At 36.5% G+C, this 21960-nt stretch overlaps 3 protein-coding genes across 3 annotated transcripts; 1 reads left to right on the plus strand and 2 right to left on the minus strand.

Annotated features, from left to right (window-relative positions):
- Nucleotides 1-95: 95 nt before the first annotated feature.
- Nucleotides 96-1489, plus strand: LOC114540722 (sterile alpha motif domain-containing protein 3-like; the record flags this gene model as incomplete). The annotated part of the gene is made up of 4 exons (XM_028560849.1): nt 96-287; nt 406-747; nt 1051-1231; nt 1377-1489. Coding segments are annotated over 4 exons (828 nt in total), but the record flags the coding sequence as incomplete, so codon positions are not given.
- Nucleotides 1490-7378: 5889 nt separating this feature from the next.
- On the minus strand, nt 7379-18057 carry LOC114540725 (cytochrome P450 3A16-like). Its single transcript, XM_028560851.1, has 5 exons — nt 17718-18057; nt 11721-11962; nt 11210-11518; nt 9154-9652; nt 7379-7628 (listed from the first exon to the last, which is right to left on the minus strand). The coding sequence occupies exons 1-5, from the start codon at nt 17956-17958 to the stop codon at nt 7399-7401; spliced, it is 1521 nt and encodes a 506-aa protein (XP_028416652.1). The 5' UTR covers nt 17959-18057; the 3' UTR covers nt 7379-7398.
- A 1967-nt stretch (nt 18058-20024) lies between these two features.
- Nucleotides 20025-21743, minus strand: LOC114540735 (cytochrome P450 3A9-like). The gene is made up of 4 exons (XM_028560862.1): nt 21660-21743; nt 21325-21536; nt 21015-21181; nt 20025-20254 (listed from the first exon to the last, which is right to left on the minus strand). The coding sequence occupies exons 1-4, from the start codon at nt 21741-21743 to the stop codon at nt 20025-20027; spliced, it is 693 nt and encodes a 230-aa protein (XP_028416663.1).
- Nucleotides 21744-21960: the final 217 nt, after the last annotated feature.

The raw sequence follows: 21960 nt of genomic DNA on the forward strand, positions 1-21960 counted from the left end.
ATTGTAGTATATGGACTGACTAATGGATATAAATAATAAGCATTTGTCAAAGCTCTGGCACTTAATGGGCTTATTCTATACTATTCTCTTTTCAGTTTTCTCCTGCTGTAAATGAGGAGTTGAAGTTAGGGAAGTTAACAGGAAAACTGAGAGATAACTTCACTAGGGAGTGCTGTGATGCAATTAAGCAGCACACAATGTACCCAACCAAAGAGGAAAAGGATAAAGTGGCATTCATGATAATTGAGGCATACCCCTTCCTGGCTGATTCACTTGGAGCAGGCATTGTAAGTATTATTTCCTTAATCTTCAGTGGTACTAAGGTATAAATGTGGTTCTGTTCTATGCTGTCAACAATGGTGAATCTTATTAATTCATATGGTCTAATCATGATTTACAAAATAGGGTTCTTGGTCAATGGCAATCCATAATAGGTTCAAAAACATGAGAAGGAAACCACGGACTCCTGCTGTCAAGAACCAGGAGCAGCCAGCAAGGTCTATACAAGAACCAATGCTAAAAAAGCGCAAAGTGGATGACATTCCAGAGCTAGCTGATGGGGAAACTGAAGAGACTTGCAAGGAACATACAAAGCATATGAAAGCAGAGATGGCAAAATCAAAAAGAAATGCAAGCGTTATCAAAGAGTTGATGCAGCTGACCTACCCATACAGGCGCCAGCAGATAATCAATGGAATTGTCACAGATGTGCTACAGGAATATCCTGCACTTAAACTTGTGTCAGAGGTCAGTATAAAAATATGTATTGTGATTGTTTTACCCATCAATAAGTAGTGATGTCCCCTTGTCATTAAAAAGCCCAAATAAGGAGTGCCGGAGTTTGCCATTAATGATTTCACTGTGTCTAATGCTCAATGATATTTTGCTTACCTGACCGCCCATGTTCATTACTTATAGCACTGTACTATACATATACCCTGTATATGGGTCTAAATGGGTTCTTTTAATTATCTCCAATCCCATTAATGTTAGAAATTTTATTTGACATAGAAAGTGTCCTGCAGCATAAAATGATTTTTTTATGTATAGGTAAGGACAGAATTTGGGAGAATTGTGGAAGACCCAAAAATTGTCAAGAAAATGGTTCAAAATTTCGAAGTTGTTGAGAAAAAGATCCTTCAGTTGGCAGAAAACAGCTCAAACAAGACTGTGAAGTCTTTGCTAAATGAAATGAAGAATGCTGTGCTTGACGAGCCAAGTAAACAAGCAGGTAATTATGTTGAAATTTTGCTACTTTATAGGTACTACCCTTACAGTTTAATTTTACAGAAATTTAGATTTTGCAACTTATATCAGTTATATGCAATTGTAGTGTATAGATATTAATTGTAACATATTGTGTGTTTTTTCAATAGACATCGAAAGCACAATTGCAGTGTTGCTGCTTCAGCATCATCTAAAGGACAAGAGTTGCAACAACCCACTTTTGATGATATGCTCTGTAAGTATAATTGCTGTTACAATTTAAACTTGGCTATCCCACTCTCCGATTATAGCATCCCTAATAATATATAGTAGAAAAGACTCTTATCTCTGAAAATGGCTAAACAAATAGATTGCAATGCTGCCTATTTTATTGCGATACTCTTGTCTTACGTACATACACCGTGTGATTTTATGTACTGTCAATGGAAGAGTCTATGGGTTAAGTAACTCAACTAAGGAATTGTTGTCAAATATTTAAATAAATACTTAGTTAAATATTTCTCTTTTTTCAAGGATGACGACTCTATTGATTGTGAAATCACTAAAGCAACATACCCAACGCTGATTGGATCTGGTGATATACAAGGCCTGGATACCCTGGTAATCGCAGTTGAAGGACAAGTTTTTACCGATGTGTCAAAAATAAACATCCTAAAGGCAGTTTCCCTATTAGTGGGAAGCTTCTATATCCTAAATATGGAATACAAACCGGGAGCATCAAACATTTACGCTTTTATTGAGGCTGTGCTCATGGAAAATGGGCAACAGGCCAGAAAGAGAGTCTCAGTCCAAAAATTCGTCAAGGAACTTGGTATTGATTGTAGAAATATGTAAATATTTATGTATGTATTCCTGCATGATCAGTAATTGTATATATGTAAATGTGACCATGTTTAATATATTAATCTTTTTTAATTTTCCTGTGTATGTGTCATTAATTAATGTTATGTCAGTATCTGATTAGTGATGTGGGAATTGTAGTAGCTAAAAATATCTTTAGATATAACACTAAAAGTGTGCTTGTTTAACACCATATCTAGTGCTATTTGAACACCCAAAGGTGTTATTCTGACACCGAAATAGGCGTTAAATTGACACCGAGCATGGGTGCTAATTTAGCACCTATACCATGGTGTTAAAATAGCACCTCCATGGGTGTTATTTTTGCCATATTCATTCAACACCTTTTTTGGTGCTAAATTGACACCTTCAAATTAACAGTGTATGAATTCCCTACAAACCCTGGAAAATAAAGCAGCTAAATTGATTCTAGACCTCCCTCCTCTTTCGTCAGCAACAGAAGCACTCGCTACATTACACTGGCCAACACTCTCTTCTCGCAGATATAAACATCGATGTATCTTCATCTACAAATGCACCAATGGACTGATCGATTTCGGCTTTAACCTAAGAACCAACAGCAGCGTCCATTCCCGCAACACAAGGTCGTGTAACAACCTTCATCTTCCGAAAGTCAACACCAACTGGGGTAAACATAAACCTACGTACCAAGCTTCGAAAGAATTCAACGACTTGAACGATTCCATCAGAAACTTTATCTCTCTGAGTCATTTTAAGTCGTCCCTGAAGTGACATTGACTGACACACTACATATATAACTATTGTTAATTGCATGTCTCAATACGTTTTTGTTTGTCTATGTCCATGTCCACGTCGTTGTCCTTGTCTTTTTTGATGTATGTGTATGTCTATGTCTATGGTTATTAGAAAACGTTGAACATTTATTTTTATATGTTGTTATGTGGTATTTTAAAATTGCATATATGATAGAAGTTACGGACCACACTGAAAAACACTATAAGGTGATGTGGGTATCCTGGTTAAATATATATATATATATATATATATATATATATATATATATATATATATATATATATATATATATATATATATATATATAATAAATAATAATAATAATATAAGGTTAGTGCTGTGAAAGGTTTGGTGCGTTCTGACCATTTGGCTGTTCTGGTTAAACCTGTGATAAAGAAGAAAGCTATAAGAAAAACGGTAGAGTTTCGCGATTTGAGACACCAAAATAAGTTAAGAATGTTACAAAAAAATGGAGGAGGTTCAATGGGATGATATTAACGGTGGAATCTGTCCTAACAAAATGATTATGGGTTTTATAATAAGATATGGCCGATTTATAACGAATGTTTTTCAACTATTAGGACACGTGTATCTAGTAGAGATCCCCCTTCCTTTTCTTCGATAGTTAAGCATTTTTTAAAGTTAAGGAAGAGTATTATTCGTAAGAATGACAATGAAAGAAATTACGTACTGGAAGAAAGAATAAATAGCTTCGTTCGCGAAAACCAACTTTAGGCAGTCAAACAAGAACCATTACCAGAAATTTGCGACATGATAATTTGCATTTATACTAATTTGCATTTAACTTTCAGCATAATGGCCTTCAACGTTTACTATTAAATACATATAGCAAATATACAAAACTCAAAAATGCCGTTTTCCTAGACCTCGCCTACTGTTTGCCGACCTCTGGGTCAATAGAACAGCCGTTTCCCAACGTTTTAATGATCGAATTACTTACCTTAGGTATTTCTACGTTCGGCCAACTGATTGTGAACAAATGTGTGTATAGCCTTCGTATTGTTCAAGTTCCTGATAAGACTTATAATATTTTTTAAAGTGATTGCAGTGAAAATCCGAGCCGTACAGAAAAGTTTATACACAAATACGAAAGACAATATCTTTAACAATTTTTTTGGTATATTACACGTCAATTCATCAACTACCTGAATCGAAATATTCGAATCAATGTGAGCGATTTTATAAGTTCGTTGACAGAACACGGATAAAACTTTGAGCAATATATTTTTAAATTTGGCAGAGTGTAGAAATGCCCAAGCTAAAAAATTTGGTCACCAAAACGTTTCTAAACAGCTACTCTACCGATCTAGAGGTCGGCAAACAGTAGGCAAGGTCCAAGGCAACGGCATTTTTAAGTTTTGTATATTTACTATATGTATTTTATAGTAAAAGTTGAAGGCCATTATGCTGAAAGTTAAATGCAAATTAGTATACATGCAAATTATCATGTCGCAAATTTCTGGTAATGATAAGAATCAAAGTTCTGGATCAAAAAGATGGTGGTCTTTAGTTAACAATATAACTGGGCGTGCAAATTCCGAGGTACCTTTAAGTACTATTTTTGATCCAAAGGATATGAATGACTACTTCCAAAGTGAATTTGGATAATGACTATTCCACTCTGCCTCCAGCTCCCATTCCTAGTGGTACGAGAATTCCAGAACTATTAGTAAATACGGTTTGTCAGTTGTTACTAAACCAAAAAAGAACTGCATCTGGACCTGACGTTTTACCCTATTGGTTCTGGAACGATTATGCTTACCATATCGCGCCAGTGATAACAACTATCTTTAATAGATCGATCAAAGTAGGTGCTGTGCCGGACATATGGAAATTGGCAAACCTTTTACCACTCCCAAAAGAAAGCCCCCTTACCGAACTTAAACAGCTGCGACCTATTTCCTTAACCAATATAACAATGCGCCTGTTCGACAGAGCTATTTATAAAAACGAGCTAGCTCCATCCATGCAAAACTTTATTGACAGTGATCAATATGCTTAGAAAGGGTCATTTGGGGATGCGCGTCTTACTCAAAGTATTTTAATCAAATTGATAAATTTTTAAATCGGGCATATAAATATGGATATCTTCTTAATCAATTATCTATTTTGGATATTTTAAATACTAAAGATGTTAAATTATGGAAAAAAACAGATCCTAATCACGCCTTACACGCCCTGTTACCACCCAAATTGGAGTTACGTAATCGTGGACATGACTATGAATTACCAAGGGTTCGTACGGCAAGATTTACAAGAGTTTTTATAAATAGGTGCCTTTTTAACTTAGTGTGACTTTTTTGTGGGTAATTGTATACTGTTTTTAAATATGCTTTTTTAATTGTATAGTTGTAAATTGTAAGCCCACATGTTTGCTGTGAGCCATTACCTATAATAAACAATTAAAGACTTAATCAATCAATTAATCAATCAATCAATCAATCAAGAACTTGTGCTTCGCAATGACGGTTATTCACTTCACCTAATAATTTTCTTTAAGGTCATAGTGAAAAAACAAGGATTCGAACCATCGGCTTAAACTTGGGAGTCCATTGTCTCCACCAATAAATCGCAAGAACATGTAATAGGCAACGAGCGCTATCTATTTTATCTAATTCCTTTCTTTTTGGTTTCTGAATGAAAATATATACAGGATTCGAGATTTTCATTTACAACACATGATATCAGTGTCCTTATATACCAATACATCACACGAACCGGCGATCGGCGAATATAGTAGACCACGATCGGGAATATGCGCCATTTTTTGGCTACTTTATTCAAAACCGTAAGCGCAAGACCTCGTAATGGTGACTGTCTTCAATTTTAAACTGAATTTATTCTTCAAATGGTCTGTTGATTCTAAAAAATTTGCTTTTCATGTTGTTAGAATTTTCTAAACCCATTTGGGAAATTGAAAGTACCCCAAAAACGTCATCGTGACAAAGGCTTATTGATCCTATCTTATCTGTCTTTATGGTGTAATATTTAACGGTTATTCTGCGAACTCGAGTCGTATATGAGCTGATAGGAAAGCTTGGATTTCTATTTCACTCAACTCCCCAAATCTTTCGGCCATTTTGTTTACTTTCTCTATTAGACAGATATGAGCTAATATCTGTCTAGTAGCCAACCAATGAAATTGCAGCATACCTCATATCTGGCGCTTGTGTATATAAAATCGACAGGTGTACCAATTATAACTCGATAGATATATCGATAGATAAATGAAAAAAAAAATTTTTCACAGGATTCGGACCATCGACTTAGCAGTTGCTATAAAATTGTCCTAACAATTAGACAACCGGAATGATTTACCTAGTTCTTTTCTTGAAGCTTTTGAGGAAAAACATCCTCGCAGCTAACACACGATTGGTCAAGCGAAGTCGGATTTCTATGCCATAATCACCGGACCAACCCGCGGTTCTTTCAAAAAGCCGCCACGAATCGTAAAGCAAATTAGCTGACAATCCAATTTACAGTTTAGGTGAGAGATTTTTGTCAAAATTAAAAAAATACAAGTGGGATATAAGTGCTCCCATGAATTAATGTTTTAACCCTTACAAAATTCTCTTTCAATAAATCAAAGCATGGTGCTTTTGTGTCTTGAGTCAACTTTTTTTTCTTTTGCCTTTGTTTCTCAAGCTTTCTTTTTGCTAGAAGATTCAACCAAAATGCTTTATTTAGATTGGAAATGACTAAGTCGAGGGACGTCTGTTTGATAAATGTTCTTGTCTTAAAATCACAGGGTGCTTTCTATTATACGGAAAAACGGCCAGACCGGTCCCGACGTCCTGTTGAAGTTCAGAACAGAATGATTAATGGTATACTTATGAGAGCGTTTCAAGAACTTGCTTTTAAGTATATCTTCATTTTCATGGACCGAAAATGGAGTATCAGCGCTTTATTTTGAACGAAATACTTATATTTACTATATAAATACTATATATCTCAATTCAAAATATATGTTCGGTTTCACCATTTCACTAAGCGCTCATAGTCAGGGGAGATGCAACTAAGAAAATTTTGATGGTTGAAAAAAAAGGCAACCCTGTTTCTTCGCTAACAAATAAAGCGTTTATGGATCAAGAGTGGCTAGTATATAGAAAAGTGGAGATTACAACTAGCATATTGTCAAGTACATTATACACTTAATGTATGCTGCCGAGTTTTGAGACTCGAGGGAAAATCAAAACTCACTATTTCCCGAGGTAGTGCACATTGAATGCTTTGTTGTTTATATAAGAACAAAAACATTCATGTTACCCAACAATTTCACTTCAAAAAAACCTTTTACTTTGTCATGACAATATGCGGGCAACAACTTTTCACTTATTTCCCTGGCGGGAAACACTGCATTTATATTTAAAGTCATGTGACTACGAATGTACCAATCACATTTAAAATACACAGCACTTATATAACAATGCCTTTAACTTTATATAACAATGTCTAGTATATTAAAGTTGTATAGATGGCTACATCTTCATAAATAAAAGTAGTCGCGACCTACCCTTGGTTTTCGATCTCCCCTTACTCTACAATCTTTCGCACCAATAGCTCCAAATTGGGCGTAGGTTTGTAGATACCGAACATGGAGCCTTTAAACGACATTCCAGGAATCATTGAAAATGAAAATTTTCGGATAAGGATAGAAAGTACGATTTTCATCTCCATCAAAGCAAATCTATAGGCAATGCAGCTTCGAGGACCAGAGGAAAATGGAATGAATGCATAACGGTGGTTGGGATTATCTTGTCTATCTAAAAAATAAACGTAACTCACTTACAGCTAGGTTACAGCGGCTTCTGCGCATCGGTTCTGCTCATAACATTGGGGGACGGCCATAATTTAGAAATTGCCGATATTTCGTATATTTTGGATTTCTTGGAGCATAAACTCTCATTCATTTAGGAATATAGTGAACTAAAATAGTAATAAATATTCTGACAGGACAGGATATTTTAATAGATAGCTATAGCGATGCCAGATGTAAACATTCAGCGTTTGTTTACATTACCAACTGTAATCTACCTTTAAGTTTCAGTAAACCTACAAAAGTATTTTCTATAGTCATTACTCCTTAACATAGGGCACTTAATTTCCTTTAAAGGGATATGACAAAAACAGTATTTCTGTTTTGTTGAAAAGAAAATTTGCACTTCTTATTGAGCCTTTTTACAAAATTTGTTCATCTTTCTTACTTCGCAATATATTGGCGATAAAAAAATCGACTGTCGAGATATATCCACCATTTGTTTTATAACGAGATCTAATTACGTGACGTCAAAAGCAGGGTTAACGCTTAAAAAATATCATAGCATCGAAGGTGGTATAACAACTGCCTAAATAGACAGAACACTTCTTGAGGTTTTGACCTGAGGGCCTTCCTCAGGAGAGTTAGCTTCATACTAACTGGATCAAAACTATCGAGCCAATCAAACTTTGTGTAACATCAGACTTTCCGCGTTTGACGTCATTATGAAAAAGGTCCATTGGCTTCACTGAATTTGAAGTAATAAAGTTAACAAAAATCCGTAAACGAATTTTGTACATAATCAAGACGTTCTTTTAAAATAGACAAAGATAATTATATTGCCGTATCCCTTTAAGCAGCTAAAATTGTCAAACCGGTCATATATTTCAAATTGATTAAAATAGAGTATTTCCTTAAGAATAAAGCAGTAGAACTGCATTATCCGTGCAAGGCAGATGTAAATAACGATATACTTGAATGCTTGAAACAGTCAAAAACACAAGTAATCTGTCTTAGCTGAAATACAGCATCCAGAAGTACTTTCCAGAAGTAACCTAACACTGCGGTTGCGGTTAGGTCGCAGTTCGGCTGCAATCGGCCGATAGAATCCGCAGACAACCGCAAGAGAAAAAATACCTTCGCAGTGGCCGTTCGCTTCCGAACGAGATTTTTTGAGCTGAGCTAGAAGGACAACACAATAAAAAAATCGAAAAAATCTTAAGAAATGTCTGTCAGACCGAGTTAGGCCGAAGTTTAACCTCCGTTTTTTTAAAAGCAGCTAGGGCTGGCTCTTATCACGCGAATATCGCAGGCGGTAAGACAGGCCTTAAAAATGACCTAAATCTGACAATTCTTCACCAGGTCTAATGTGATTTCTAGTAATGACCATAAAATATAGCTAGCTATATGCTCCACGCATAATTAACAGATGTATATATTACGTAATTTTGTTAGTTTACCAAAACAGCCAAATTAATATTATTAAAAAATTAATGAATCGTAATTAAAAACACATTTTCAATGTCACCTACTTGGCTCCAAAAATCTCTCCGGATTGAAAGTTTCTGGATCCGACCAATATTCTGGTTTACGATGAAGAGAGAAAACGGGTACCAAAACCAAGGAACCAGCAGGTATGTTGTGACCTAAGATTTTGTCTTCTCGTAGTACTACTCTACGAAACAGAGGTGAGACAGGACAAAGACGCTGTGATTCGTTAATCACGGATGTAAGGTACTTCATCGAATCATAGGTTTCCCAGCACTCTTCTTTCTCATTTAATGTAACTTCAACTTCCTGGCGAAGTTTTTCTTGTACCTCAGGGTATTGGGCAAGGAAAAAAAGTATCCATGACAAGGTGGTCGCGCTTGTTCCGTACCCAGCGAGTAGAAATAGAAACACCTGAGAAAATAATTCCTCCTCATCCATACCTTCACCTGTTTCGTCATCGACCGCTTCGAGAAGAAGATCTAGCAGGTTCTTTTGTGCGGTGCTCTGGTCGATTTTCTTTTCAAGTTTACCTGCGATTGTCTATGCATGCACATAAAATTGATTAAAGGTGTACTAAAACCGTCAAATTATCGTCGCCGTTCGCGCTTTTTAACGATAACTAAACTACGCGTTAGAAACCTAGCGCCATACCTTAAGATTTTATGAACAAATGTAGGTGCGTGAGGTAACATTTTGTCTACAGCATTTTATATTTAACGGTTTTTCGGATTTCAGCAATTTACCTTGATATATAACACCATGCATAGACATGAGGTAAAGACCGGTATTTAAATATGGAAAGACCGGTATTTAAATATGAAACTTAAATTTTAAAATTCTCCTTCCCCCAAATCGTTTACACTGATTGGGTCTACTCGAAAAATGCACGAAGAAATATCGCTCTTAATTAATATGTACATCAATTATCATACCTTACCTAGCGCAAAAGAGGCGTAAACTATTGCCTTAGAACCGGTACACTTAATCTCAAGGTCATCTGATGATATTTTTCTGACACGTTTTAGGAAAATCACATCAGATAGACTTGCTATTCGGATTACGTACTCAACATCGGGCATTGCGGTGCCCGCGCCAAGTTTGGCACCGCATTATATTCTGCCTGTGAGTTTGTTTGTTCGCATCAATACGTTTCCTTAATCGCCTAGTAAAAATTCCTTGGACATGCTTGGAATGCTTGGAATTTTTTCCTAATTATTACTATTAATCTTGTTGTACGTTTGCCAAATTCCTTTTTTAAAGGAACGTTCTTTTTTTCAATTTCAATCTCAAACTCTGATAATTGCGTGTATCTCTGCTTTTATGCACCCAAGAAGGACAAAAATACCACCATTCGATTCAGCGTAAGAAATTATACTTACAGGTCTTAGATATATTACTAAACAAGAGTATTCGCAGCGATTTATGACGTTTGAAAGACAAACGAAATTGAATTGTTGACAAATCGCTCAAAATTACTATCATGCTATACTTTACTAGTAATAGTAAGTTTGGTCTTTGATATCTTTCATATCGTTGGTTTTCTCTTTTAATTTTCGTCCTTAAATAAGTGGATCGGTCTTACATTACGATTTATTTTATAGTACATTGAGCCAAATATATTCTATTTCGAAGGTTTTAAAGTATAGTTTCAATAAGCGAACTTTATGACAAATCGCTCAAAATTATTAAACAAACTAAAAATGCAATACGCTTAATCCTTGACTTCTGTATCGTTGCTTTTCTAGTTTCCGGCTCTACACCAGTTTATTCGTCTCACGTTTCTCTTCATTTTGATAGTATTTTTAGATAATATTTTTAGCCTAAATATATTATTTCTGAAGATTTTAAAACAGCGCAATTTTGACCTTAATGTACCAACCAACCAGGCTGCGGTCGACAGGAGAATGTAAGTTGGTGATGTCGTTAGAAATGAGCGGACGTTTTATTTCTAGGCAAGCATTGCGGGCACCGCATTTTAGTACTGTGTTTGGTTCAACATATTACTATAACGCTCTTAGGGATGTAGACGACGTTATATAGCTACATAAAAAATATCAATTCAATAAGCTAATTCAGAGGAATAGTTGCTGTTCTAACCTGTTTCACGAGTTTCGTAATGATTTCCATTGCTTTTCGACGTTTTTCGAGACTTTCTGTATGCCATTGAAGAAATGGGAAGTAGCTCAAGAGTCGTCCCATCAATGTATTTACTGAAGGATTTATACCATCGAGCAGATCGGTAAATGCACGAATTTCTGAAGTATCGTCGTTTTCTATGGAGTTAATGTTACAGCCGAATACAGATTTACCTAACGCATCTAAAGTCAAGCGAGACAAATCGCTTTCCACGGGCAAACGACTTTCTTTGTTACTCTTTGAAGTCCCATTTATTGTGTCTACCCAATACTGAAAAGAAAATTTCGTAGGATTAAATCTCAGAAACAACGCGTAACTCCTATTCAACATTTATAAATTGTTCAAATTGCGCAGTTTATGAATTTTTCAAAAGGTATTGTGTTTTTTATTCTTTGATATCTTTACTTCCAAAATAAAAGACAAGCTATAAGGATTTCCGTGAATTTTAAAAAACAAGTTAAATATTATTTACCTCTGCTAGTAAATTGGCCTTTTCCTCAAAAATTTTAGGCATCGATTTCAAGTTGCTCACATTAAATATGGGTTTAATCATTTTCTTCATTCTGACGTGTTCTTTTCCATTTGCAAACACCAGGCTTTTTGTTGGGAGGAAAGGGATAGCTGGTAGCGAGCCAGGTTTGCCGTATTTATATGACTTGGATACCAGTACTTGTTTTACAGCTTCAATATCACTAACCACGTAGACTGTTTTACCTATATAGAATTGGTTAAAAATTGCACCACATGTGTTACCGGCTTACCTCAAAAATAAAATAACACCAGACTCATAGCACTTATGACCTATACTATAACAAAACGCCTGTTCTGGCGTTAACTCCGGCGAACGTGCCATGCAGTCTTTAATATACAGCTTCTGACATAAACAATACAGTTCATAATATTCACATTTAGATACCTTGCGAAACCATAAATGTTCGATCACGAAATTCAGAAGTATAATGATCTCACTCCTTGCTCCGATTTGTATAACTGTATATTTTGTTTCTCTATATTATATATATTACTTTTCATGTGCTCTTACTTTTCTCGCTCTCATACACTTTTTATATTATTCTCTGTCTCTAACTGTCAATCAGTTCTAATACTATTGTCCGAGCTTAATTATCTATAAATAGCAGTTATGTATATTACAAGAAGCACATCGTACTTTAAAAAGTATAGAAGTTCTATTGTTCAAAAATGTAAACAAGACGCCCACTCTGGCGTTAGCTTGCGATGCGAATTCTAGGCTGTAGTTACGAACAATATAGCTACGATAGCACCACAATTAGATTGTACTAAGGGTTCGATTACATGGTGCAATTACAGAAGTAGCTGTTGATGTATGGAAATGAGAAATATTGATTCAAAAATGCTGTTTTTCATTTATATTACGTTCTTAGTTTTCATACACCAACAGCCTCTGCGGAGTCGAAATGTCCGCCCAGGCTTAAGGCGGATTTCCACTTACAGCGAAATCGTTCGCTAGCGAAATATTTGCATATTTTCTTTTGAATTTTAACAGCATAAATAAATTAGTGCGACTTGACTGTTTTCAATTCAAAAGAAAATATGCAAATATTTCGCTAGCGAACGATTTCGCTGTAAGTGGAAAATCGCCTTTAGATTGCACCGAGTGCTAAAATAATATTTCGCGCTAATAGACCGCAAGTAGTATTAAATATGTCATGCATGATGATTTATTTGTACGTGGATAATTATATTTAGCTACCAACACCAGATCAGTGACAAACACTAATTATAATCACCCGAAAAAGGAGTTTTAGTCATGAACTACCGTAGTTGTACAGCATACCTTCAGGTTTTGGCGAACAATCTCACCAATAGACCAGATTCACTGTAAATAAACCTTGATTTTGTTGTATGCCAACAAATATATTTGGCCAGCGCGAGTTACAAACTATAGTAATTGTGACGTTACCTTATAGGAAGTTACTTCGTGTGGAGAGTATATACCGCTTCTATTATAGTAATGAGCCCGTTGAACAAACGGCAAACAGCTTCACGATCATAATATATACACTAAGCATATATCGAAATATGTTCACAAGTTTTGGCGTTCAAAAGGCTGTTTTAATAAACTTTGAATAGTTATTGCTGTTTTACACATAGTCTAAACTGGTGTTAATACGTGGTATACGTGGCCATGCAGTTTTACGATGCTATAAACGTCAATGTAGAGATTCTAATGCCAACGCACATTATTTCCTCTAATGTACCATCACATGCATGCGTAAACAAACGTATCCCACTCCCATAATCCATGCCAAAGATGACAGTTATGTTAATAAATAGAGGAAGTCACACTACTTCACTGAGCTTCAGTGACTTCAGTGATGCTTGTTTTTAAATGATGTATTATACTATACTCTGAATTTAATACACAAAAATACCATGAACTCCAGCAAATACTAGGAATTACTGTACAAATAAATGGTATATAAATATAGAAAGGACTCCGATTGAAGGTCTTTGGTCTGTACAATAAACAACACTATAAACATCAATTGTATTCAGTGCCTAAGCAGAATCTATTCAGTTGTATCGGTTTAACTTTTCCGAGACAAGTTATGCTACAAACTGAATATGAGAATTATAGATCCAAAATTTTACTTTATTCTTCAGCTTTTTTGCAATTAAAATTTTGGACCCCTGTAGTGTTTTTTGACCGAGTGCTATGACCAAGTCTATACAAATAGCACAGCAACTAAATAAGGTAAAGGTACAGAACCAAACAACAACAAATCATGTGAATGCGGATAGAGGCACGCGTTTCAACCAACTTTGGTCATGTCGTCAATGCTCGCTGGCTGAAAGGACATCCGACCAGATAACTGTAAGCCTCCGAACAGACAATTCTATCCATTGTTTGCAAAATGTAAAATCGTGTCGTACAGGGAGCATAGACGTTAGTCTATAGTTAACAAAAAGCCTTTTAAAACGAAGTCCAGTGCAAACGCTTGATGTTTTACAACGACGCATGCGCTCTGTATTACACGCACGCTTGCTAAATGTCTCCCACAAGCTACCCGAAACACAATAGTCACGGTAATATATACGAAGGCGTTACGTATATCTGATGAAAGAATGATGAAAGATCATTAGCGTCGTGTTTTGACTGTGACGGAAGCTACGAAAAACTCCGAAAAACTGACGACTGTATGGTGTGATACTAAATATCCGGGGGGGGGAGGTCAAACAGCTAAAAGATGTAAGACTTTTGGCTGAATAATAATCAGTCGCTTGAATAATAATGAGTTGCTGAATAATAATTATACCCCGTGGCCGAGCGGAGGTCTACTATCTAGAACCCAAAAAATAAAAACAAAAAAAAAAAAAAAATGCCCATTTTAAAGCTTGCTATGCTACGCATCGCAAGCAATAAACCGGAAAATTAGCCAAAGCTGTACACCACAACTCTTGAGAGATAAGACTGGAACGTATATAAACACGATTACATACACATTTCAAATACTAGAATGTTTCGCGCTATTTCAGACTTGCGACGACGAAAAATAAAAAAATTAACAAGAAGAACAACAAAACAAAACCGGGGCGAATTTCCAATTCCGTCGCTGGCACCGGAATAATAAGCTTCAATAAAACTGATAGCGACGACTATTCAGTCTTCATTCCTGAATAAAATCGATATTACTTCTCATAGAGCTTACCGTTAACGCTTAAGTTGTCAAGCCTAAGAGAACCTGGAGACATGTGTTCCCAAGGGGGGGTGTTATTCATATATTCGTCTTATGCTCGACTGATTTCTTTTGTACGCCCCCCTCTCCAATTAAGCGGTCTGGCTACGGCCCTGTTCTTGCAGGTCAAACACTTTGTCTTGGCCTCCAGGGTTAACTTTTTCTACCGACGCGTGCGCAATAGCGAATGGAACATTCGATTCTCCATTACCGTCCGCTTCACCCGCGCGGGCGAAGCGGCCTTTGAAATTCTAGCTATACAACCGTGACCGGCCTGAAAAACAAAGCGCGCTTCGGCCGCGCGGGCGGGGCGAACGAAATGGAGAATCGCCTTAAGTCAGCATCGCGTGTTTTTTGCTCGCAATTTCATCATACAAACGCTTGCCATACAGAGTGTATCAGAAAAAGTAAACAATTTTGAACTACTTTGCATACTATAAAGTGATGAAAACATCGCATAGAATCGTCCTAAGTCAAGGGCGTAACTAGAACGATAATTGCGGGGTGAATATTCACTGTAATCAAACATATAGTAAGTATATCCAGTTCTGCTCGACGGATTTCGATTGTAAGCTGTTGCACTTACAAAAGAAATCCGTCAAGCAGAACTGAATAGATGAATATTCATCCCCCTCTCCATCATGCACCCCCACAATTATCGTTGTAGTTACGTCACTGATTAAGTCCTGATTTGACTCCGGTGCGTTTTTCCTTTGCAGTTACCCGAAGACCATTTTTAGCGTATATATAATCACCCAAGCAATCATTCATGCATTAAATCATTCCATAAAATCAAAATTCATTTTTAACAAGTCATTCATGCTTGCACAAGCCAAAATGAGGTTTTCACAAACACCTCTCCTGTTTTTCTCACTGATCTGAAATAAGACTGGATAACGCATCTATAGAAGGCAAAAGTGAAACCGGAAGTGACCTGCTGCCACCCGATTCAAAGGCCCCACTTTCGTATAATTTAATATAGATTTCTATTACAGAACCGTAGCTTTTTTCATTTTTGCTTTCTTCACGTCTCTATCCGGGCCAATTTTAGAATCACAAACACGGAAGCATACAAGAAGAGATTTGAGCAAAAAATGTTATGAAGTCAAAATATTTCAAATTTTTGCTCAAATTTCTTCTCTTATGCTTCTATGTTTGTGATTCTAAAATTGGCCCGGATAGAGACGTGAACAAAGCAAAAAACGCAAAAAACTACGGTTCTGTAATAGAAATCTATATTAAATTATACGAAAGTGGGGGCTTTGAATCGGGTGGCAGCCGGATCACTTCCGGCTTCACTTTTGCCTTCTATAGATGCGTTATCCAGTCTTATTTCAGATCAGTGGTTTTTCTAGGTTAAATTTGCTGACGATGGCGAATTAATTTGCTGTTTTTAGCTGACGATGCTAACGTACCCATATTTGCAAGATTCTCCGACGTTTCGGTAACTTTATAGTTTACTAAATATTTCAAAATTGTCTACATTTTTCTGATCAAAACACCAACACGATCCTTTTAAACAACTACTCGTTTTAGCCTTACTCCTCCAAGATAATAATCCCTCTCAGTAACAGATTTAATCCTTGCAACTCTAAGAATCTTACATTTACTATATTAAACTCCATTCCCCAAGATTGTGACCATATATGAATAAATTATTCATCCCCATCATTCTGTCCAAGAATCAAATGAAAACACTTAGAGTCATTTGCAAAGAGTGGTAAAGACGTGTCCTTTGATATTACATTATTAGGCATATATTAATAAAGATTAAAAACAATAGAGGTACCCCTGAGGTTACGATATTCGATTGTGCATGTTTGCGCACCCGTGGGCGTGGAAAATTGACAGGCATTTAAATTAAGCAGGTCTTATTTTTTATACACCCTGTTAAACTGAGTATGCAACTATTACCAATATATGTACATCTGTAGATACAACTCTTTAGTACCACATACATGTACATCTGTAGATACAACTCTTTAGTACCACATATAATATGTACATCTGTAGATACAACTCTTTAGCACTACATATATTATGTAGCTACAACTGTATATACAACTCTTCAGTACCTCATATACGTACATCTGTAGATACAACTCTTTAGTAATTCCTTATTTTACATATTGTTCAACAGTGTGGAACGACGGACACAAAACAACGGAAACTTATTGCCTAAAAAACCTTTATTATTAAAGTTATTATTAAACAACCAAATTCTACTTTTGTGTGATTGAACACAGTTGAATTGAGGCCCAATAAGAGGCCCAATCTGAAGCCAAATCTGAGGCCGAATCCGCGTCTAATTTGACAGTCGTGTGTAAACGGGGTAAACCACAGTTATCTCGGTAACCGGGCTCATGTAATCTCTATAGATCTACGGCGCGGGCTCATGTAATCTCGATAAGTATATCTCGCTGAGATATATGGCGGTTTAAATGTGAGATTTAAGCCCCGTTTACACTTCACTCGATTTATCGGCAAGGCACGGCAAAAATTGGTACCCGTACTCAGTTTTATTTGGGTTTAGTGTAAATTGGGCCTTAATTGCCCAACCATCAAGTAACCAGGAAATCAAAGACAGGCAACTGCAACATGGGTGAAAGGTCAAATCCCTACTTAACGCTCTATATTGATAAAATTGTGTGAAACGGGCCTTATACAGCGCTCGATGCAGCCTATTCTTTTAATGCATGGCAATACTACACATTCGGAACAACAACAACATTCATTATCCACGTACTTACCAAATATCCCAAGCGTGCGACATTGAAAAATCGGTCCACACGTTCTCGCCCAATTGTCGATTGTTTCGATGATGTCTTTGCTTTTCCTAATTTCAAAGAGATGCCCGATTATAAACCAATCTCCTTTAGGGCTTGGAATGTTTGATTTACTTAATAGGTAATTCACCATCTTCCACAACAACGTGAGAAATATTATTGCGATTGCAGTAGCCAGAGAAGCGCTGCTGAAGTTCCATGCCATCTTTGAGTATTTAAGTATGATATGAATATGATACACAACAACACAGCGCTCACCAAACTTTGGCAGTCACATCCAACCAGTAATTACCAGCTATAAGATCAAATATCACCCGAAAGATCAAAGGTTACACAGGTAACAACCAATCAGAGGGCATACAGGTAACAACCAATCAGATTCAGATGCATGGATGCATCATGAACATTATTGGGCACCTTGGTCAATTCATCAAGGACCGAATTAATATCATTGTAACATTGCTTCCTATTCATTGCATATCATGTTTCCATGATTTCTTTCAACGCAACGCTGATGATTCAATGACTAATATATTCAAATCTTTTAAAACGTCTTTACAAGTGTAACTATGTAGCTTATATGTGCATTCAAATGCAAATTATTGACAACAATTATTCCTAAACTGTGCCTATAAAAGCTCAAACTCATTTATATAAAAGCCCCCTGCAAATAGCATAATTTATATGCACGACTGCACGAGATCATACATTAGACTTTCAATGATTATGCAACTAATTTCGCTTTTGGGATTTTCAATTCCATTTCAAGTCGTAAGAAAAGTTGCGTAGTGTAACGTCGAGAAGGTTCTTTTAAAACCAAGATCTGGGAGTAGTAACAAAAAATTTGCCTACACAAACATTTGAAAGTCCCCAAAAAACAATCAGAAAACATGGAAAAAGACAGAGGATACATGCACCGTACCATATAAAATCCGTTAGTTGTTAGTAATCGGACAAGAGCGCGCTATAGGTCACCAAGAAAAAGCTGTCAGACGTAATGTCGAAGGAACTCAAGAAAGAGGCGCAACTGAAACGCTACTAACAGGAACAAATTTGTTTGCGAAAGACCGAAACTGTATTTTCTATGTTTCCCGAGTTTGAGTACTTGAAAAAAAGTAATCGTATAAAGCTTGCTTGATACAATGCCATGGCATGGTCTAAAAAGCTAATCAGAAGCGGAAACTAGGGTAATCGTCAGGCTTATAGCTAATTATTGACATATTTGAAACAAAAAATTACATGCTGTATAATAGAAGCCCAGACGTTGACGTGCTGTATAGTAGCACATGGCCATGGAGAATGGATGACGAGTCAAATTTTCCATTTGGTGCCTGGGAATGACAGATTTTATAGCAAAAATAAAGATCTAGTTCCTGCAAAAGCTAAATACCACACATCATGACACATGACCATTAACTCAGTCAATAACCTACATCTGCGGCAGGCTTCATGTAAAATACGATATCATGCGAAACCTTTTTAATCAATATATGCATGTTGTTAATTTTTCTTTACCACACATTTCACTTCCTCATGTTTTGTTTTACAACACTCCAACCTTCCTATTTTCTTCAGTTACCCCCACCATTTTTTCCATAGCATGCAGTGCTGTGGTGTCCCGAAAAGTCAGGTGGGAACCGATTGTAAAAATGTGCCCTTCAAAAATATTCTCATTCTAGTGTTAATTTTCTTTTTAATAACGCCCAAATCTAAAAGTTAAAAAGAAGGGAAACGGATTATTGTTTTATGCAGCCATAAATCGATAGTCATATCGTCACGATGGAAGGTCGCAGCAAAAAAAACACCAAAAGAAACTATCGTGCATTCACTGCATTGAAAATATGCCCGGAAAGTTCGCGATGAAACGAGGCCCGTGCGGCTCGTTCAATTTTGGTAAAAATTTCCAACATCACTTGTACTATTCATACTCGCCATCGCATTACTACCTATACTAACTGAAAATTAAAGGACTTAACATTTTGCAAATTAATCATAATACCCGAAGAGTGGGTTTCTACGGAAACCAACATACGATTCCAAATAACGCAAACAAACTCACTTTGTCTTGTCCTAATGTTTTACTAAATCGAATCAATAGAATAAAAAATGTCGTAGAATAAAAAATGCAACCCTTACTCTCCACCTGGGATGCAATGGATCTTATATATAGCAAAAACATTATATACATAAACTTTAAGAGTGTACAAGTAGTATACGAAGGACTCAAATGTTGCCTATGACTGTGGTGTAGTACCCGCCCTTCGGTTTCTCCTACCCTGCTATCTTTCGCACCAAAAGTTCCAAATTGGGCTTAGGTTTGTAAGTAGCCGAAAGGGAGCATTCAAATGACATTCCAGAAATCATTGAAAACGAAAATTTTCGGATAAGAGTAAAGAGTACGACCTTCATCTCCATCAAAGCAAATCTATAACCAATGCAGATTCGAGACCCAGAGGAAAAAGGCATGAATGCATAACAGTGGTTAGGATTATTTTGGCTATCTAGAAAAAAAGTACCACACACTTTGGTTCCCGTATTTAAATATCGACATGCACAAAATAAATATGCCTATCAGTCAGATTATCAGGTTATGAAATTTATTGACACTATAAATAGTTCCACTAAAAATCCATATCATTTACAGACATCACAGGCATCTCTCGCTCATAAACTCTTACATGATTTTTTATAATGAACGAGTTGTCATTTGGTCTTTCAGCAATAGCTTAATCTTAAAACGGTATTTTCAGTGTGGCATATGATATCTTCACAATTTATGAAAGCAGATACTTGCCATGCTTCAAAGGTCCTAGTAACACGTAACATATGTATATTAGCAAAAAATCTTACTACAAATTAATTATTTCGAATACCAACCAAACTATTATTGAGTGGAGGTTTCTTTATACGTCAAGTGTTTTGGCGGGAAAACGTTTAAAACATACTGAAATATCTTCGGCTAAGTTTTGAAACTAAAGGGACAAGAGATTTTTCAAAATATGTAGCTGTCAATAATGCTTAAGGTGGCTCCCTACAATTTAAGGTGGCTCCCGGCGAAATTGTCTAAACACATTTTGAACAGGGATATTAAGCCATTTAAATGTTTGGCTAGAAGACTAATATAACTTTTAGGCAACATATGTGGAGTCGAAATTTACTCCGAACTTTAGTACAATCTATTCCAAAGTTTACTATTAACGGCCTGATGTATGATGACATAACTGAGGTTTTGAGCACATGTTATGCGACGTAGAAAAATACACTGAATCGTCATGACAACACAACACGCTTCAAAAAACCTTTCTGGATTGAAAGTTTCTGGATCCGACCAATACTCAGGTTTACGATGGAGAGAGTAGAGGGGTACAACAATCATTGAATCAGCAGGTATGTTGTAACCCAGGATGTTGTCCTCCTGTAATGCTGTTCTACGAAACAGAGACGAGGCTGGTCGAAGACGCATTGATTCGTTAATGACGGCTGTAAGGTACTCCATCGAATCATAGGTTTCCCAGCACTCTTCCTTTTCTTTTAATATGACTTCAACTTCCTGGCGAAGTTTCTTTTGCACATCACGGTTTGGGCAAGAAAGAAAACAATCCGTGACATAGAAATCGCGCTTGTTTCGTGTCCAGCAAATAGAAATATGAACACCTGAGAAAATAATTCCTCTTCATCCATACGTTTCCCTGTTTCGTCATCGACCGCTTCGAGCAGAATATCCAGTAGGTCCTTTCGTTTGCTGCCCTGGTCATTTCTGTTATCAAGTTTATCTTTGATTACCTATGTATGGAAGATGAAGATGATTCAAGGCACCTACGCTTAAACCTTCCAATCCTTCTGACGTCTTTCCAGGGGTTTTATTGCTTGACAAGAACCTGTTCAGAATTGAAACAAGACGCTTGCCCTGGCTTTAACTCTGATGTACCACGCACGTGCCAGCCTTTTGCTCCTGAACTTCTGAAAATAATCAGTACAGTTCATACTCATTTAGAAGCATTGCGAACCTAAATGCTGTTCGATATTCAGACAGGACATCGTGCTTTAAAAAGTACAGAAGTTCAAAAACGTAAATAAACCGCATGATATGTTTACATATGGACATGACTTTAACTTTGTATTACACTTTGGAATTCACGCTTATTCTCACAAGGGGCGCGGACGATTCTAAAGCATACCCTCCCCCGCCTAAGGATCTTCTGCGGAA

This window comes from Dendronephthya gigantea, unplaced genomic scaffold (assembly GCF_004324835.1).
Source record: "Dendronephthya gigantea isolate DGI-Jeju-01 unplaced genomic scaffold, DenGig_1.0 000249F, whole genome shotgun sequence".
Lineage (NCBI taxonomy): Eukaryota > Metazoa > Cnidaria > Anthozoa > Malacalcyonacea > Nephtheidae > Dendronephthya > Dendronephthya gigantea.

Coding starts and splice junctions, on each gene's coding strand:
- LOC114540735 (XM_028560862.1), bottom strand. CDS start 21,743: ATGAGTATGAACTGTACTGATTATTTTCAGAAGTTCAGGAGCAAAAGG. Junction 21,537..21,659: donor ACATCAGAGTTAAAGCCAGG/GCAAGCGTCTTG, acceptor TTCCATACATAG/GTAATCAAAGATAAACTTGA. Junction 21,182..21,324: donor TTTCTTGCCCAAACCGTGAT/GTGCAAAAGAAA, acceptor TCTGTTTCGTAG/AACAGCATTACAGGAGGACA.
- LOC114540725 (XM_028560851.1), bottom strand. CDS start 17,958: ATGGCATGGAACTTCAGCAGCGCTTCTCTGGCTACTGCAATCGCAATA. Junction 11,963..17,717: donor TCGCACGCTTGGGATATTTG/GTAAGTACGTGG, acceptor AATTCTATATAG/GTAAAACAGTCTACGTGGTT. Junction 7,629..9,153: donor GGAGAGATTTTTGGAGCCAA/GTAGGTGACATT, acceptor TTTATTTTTTAG/ATAGACAAGATAATCCCAAC.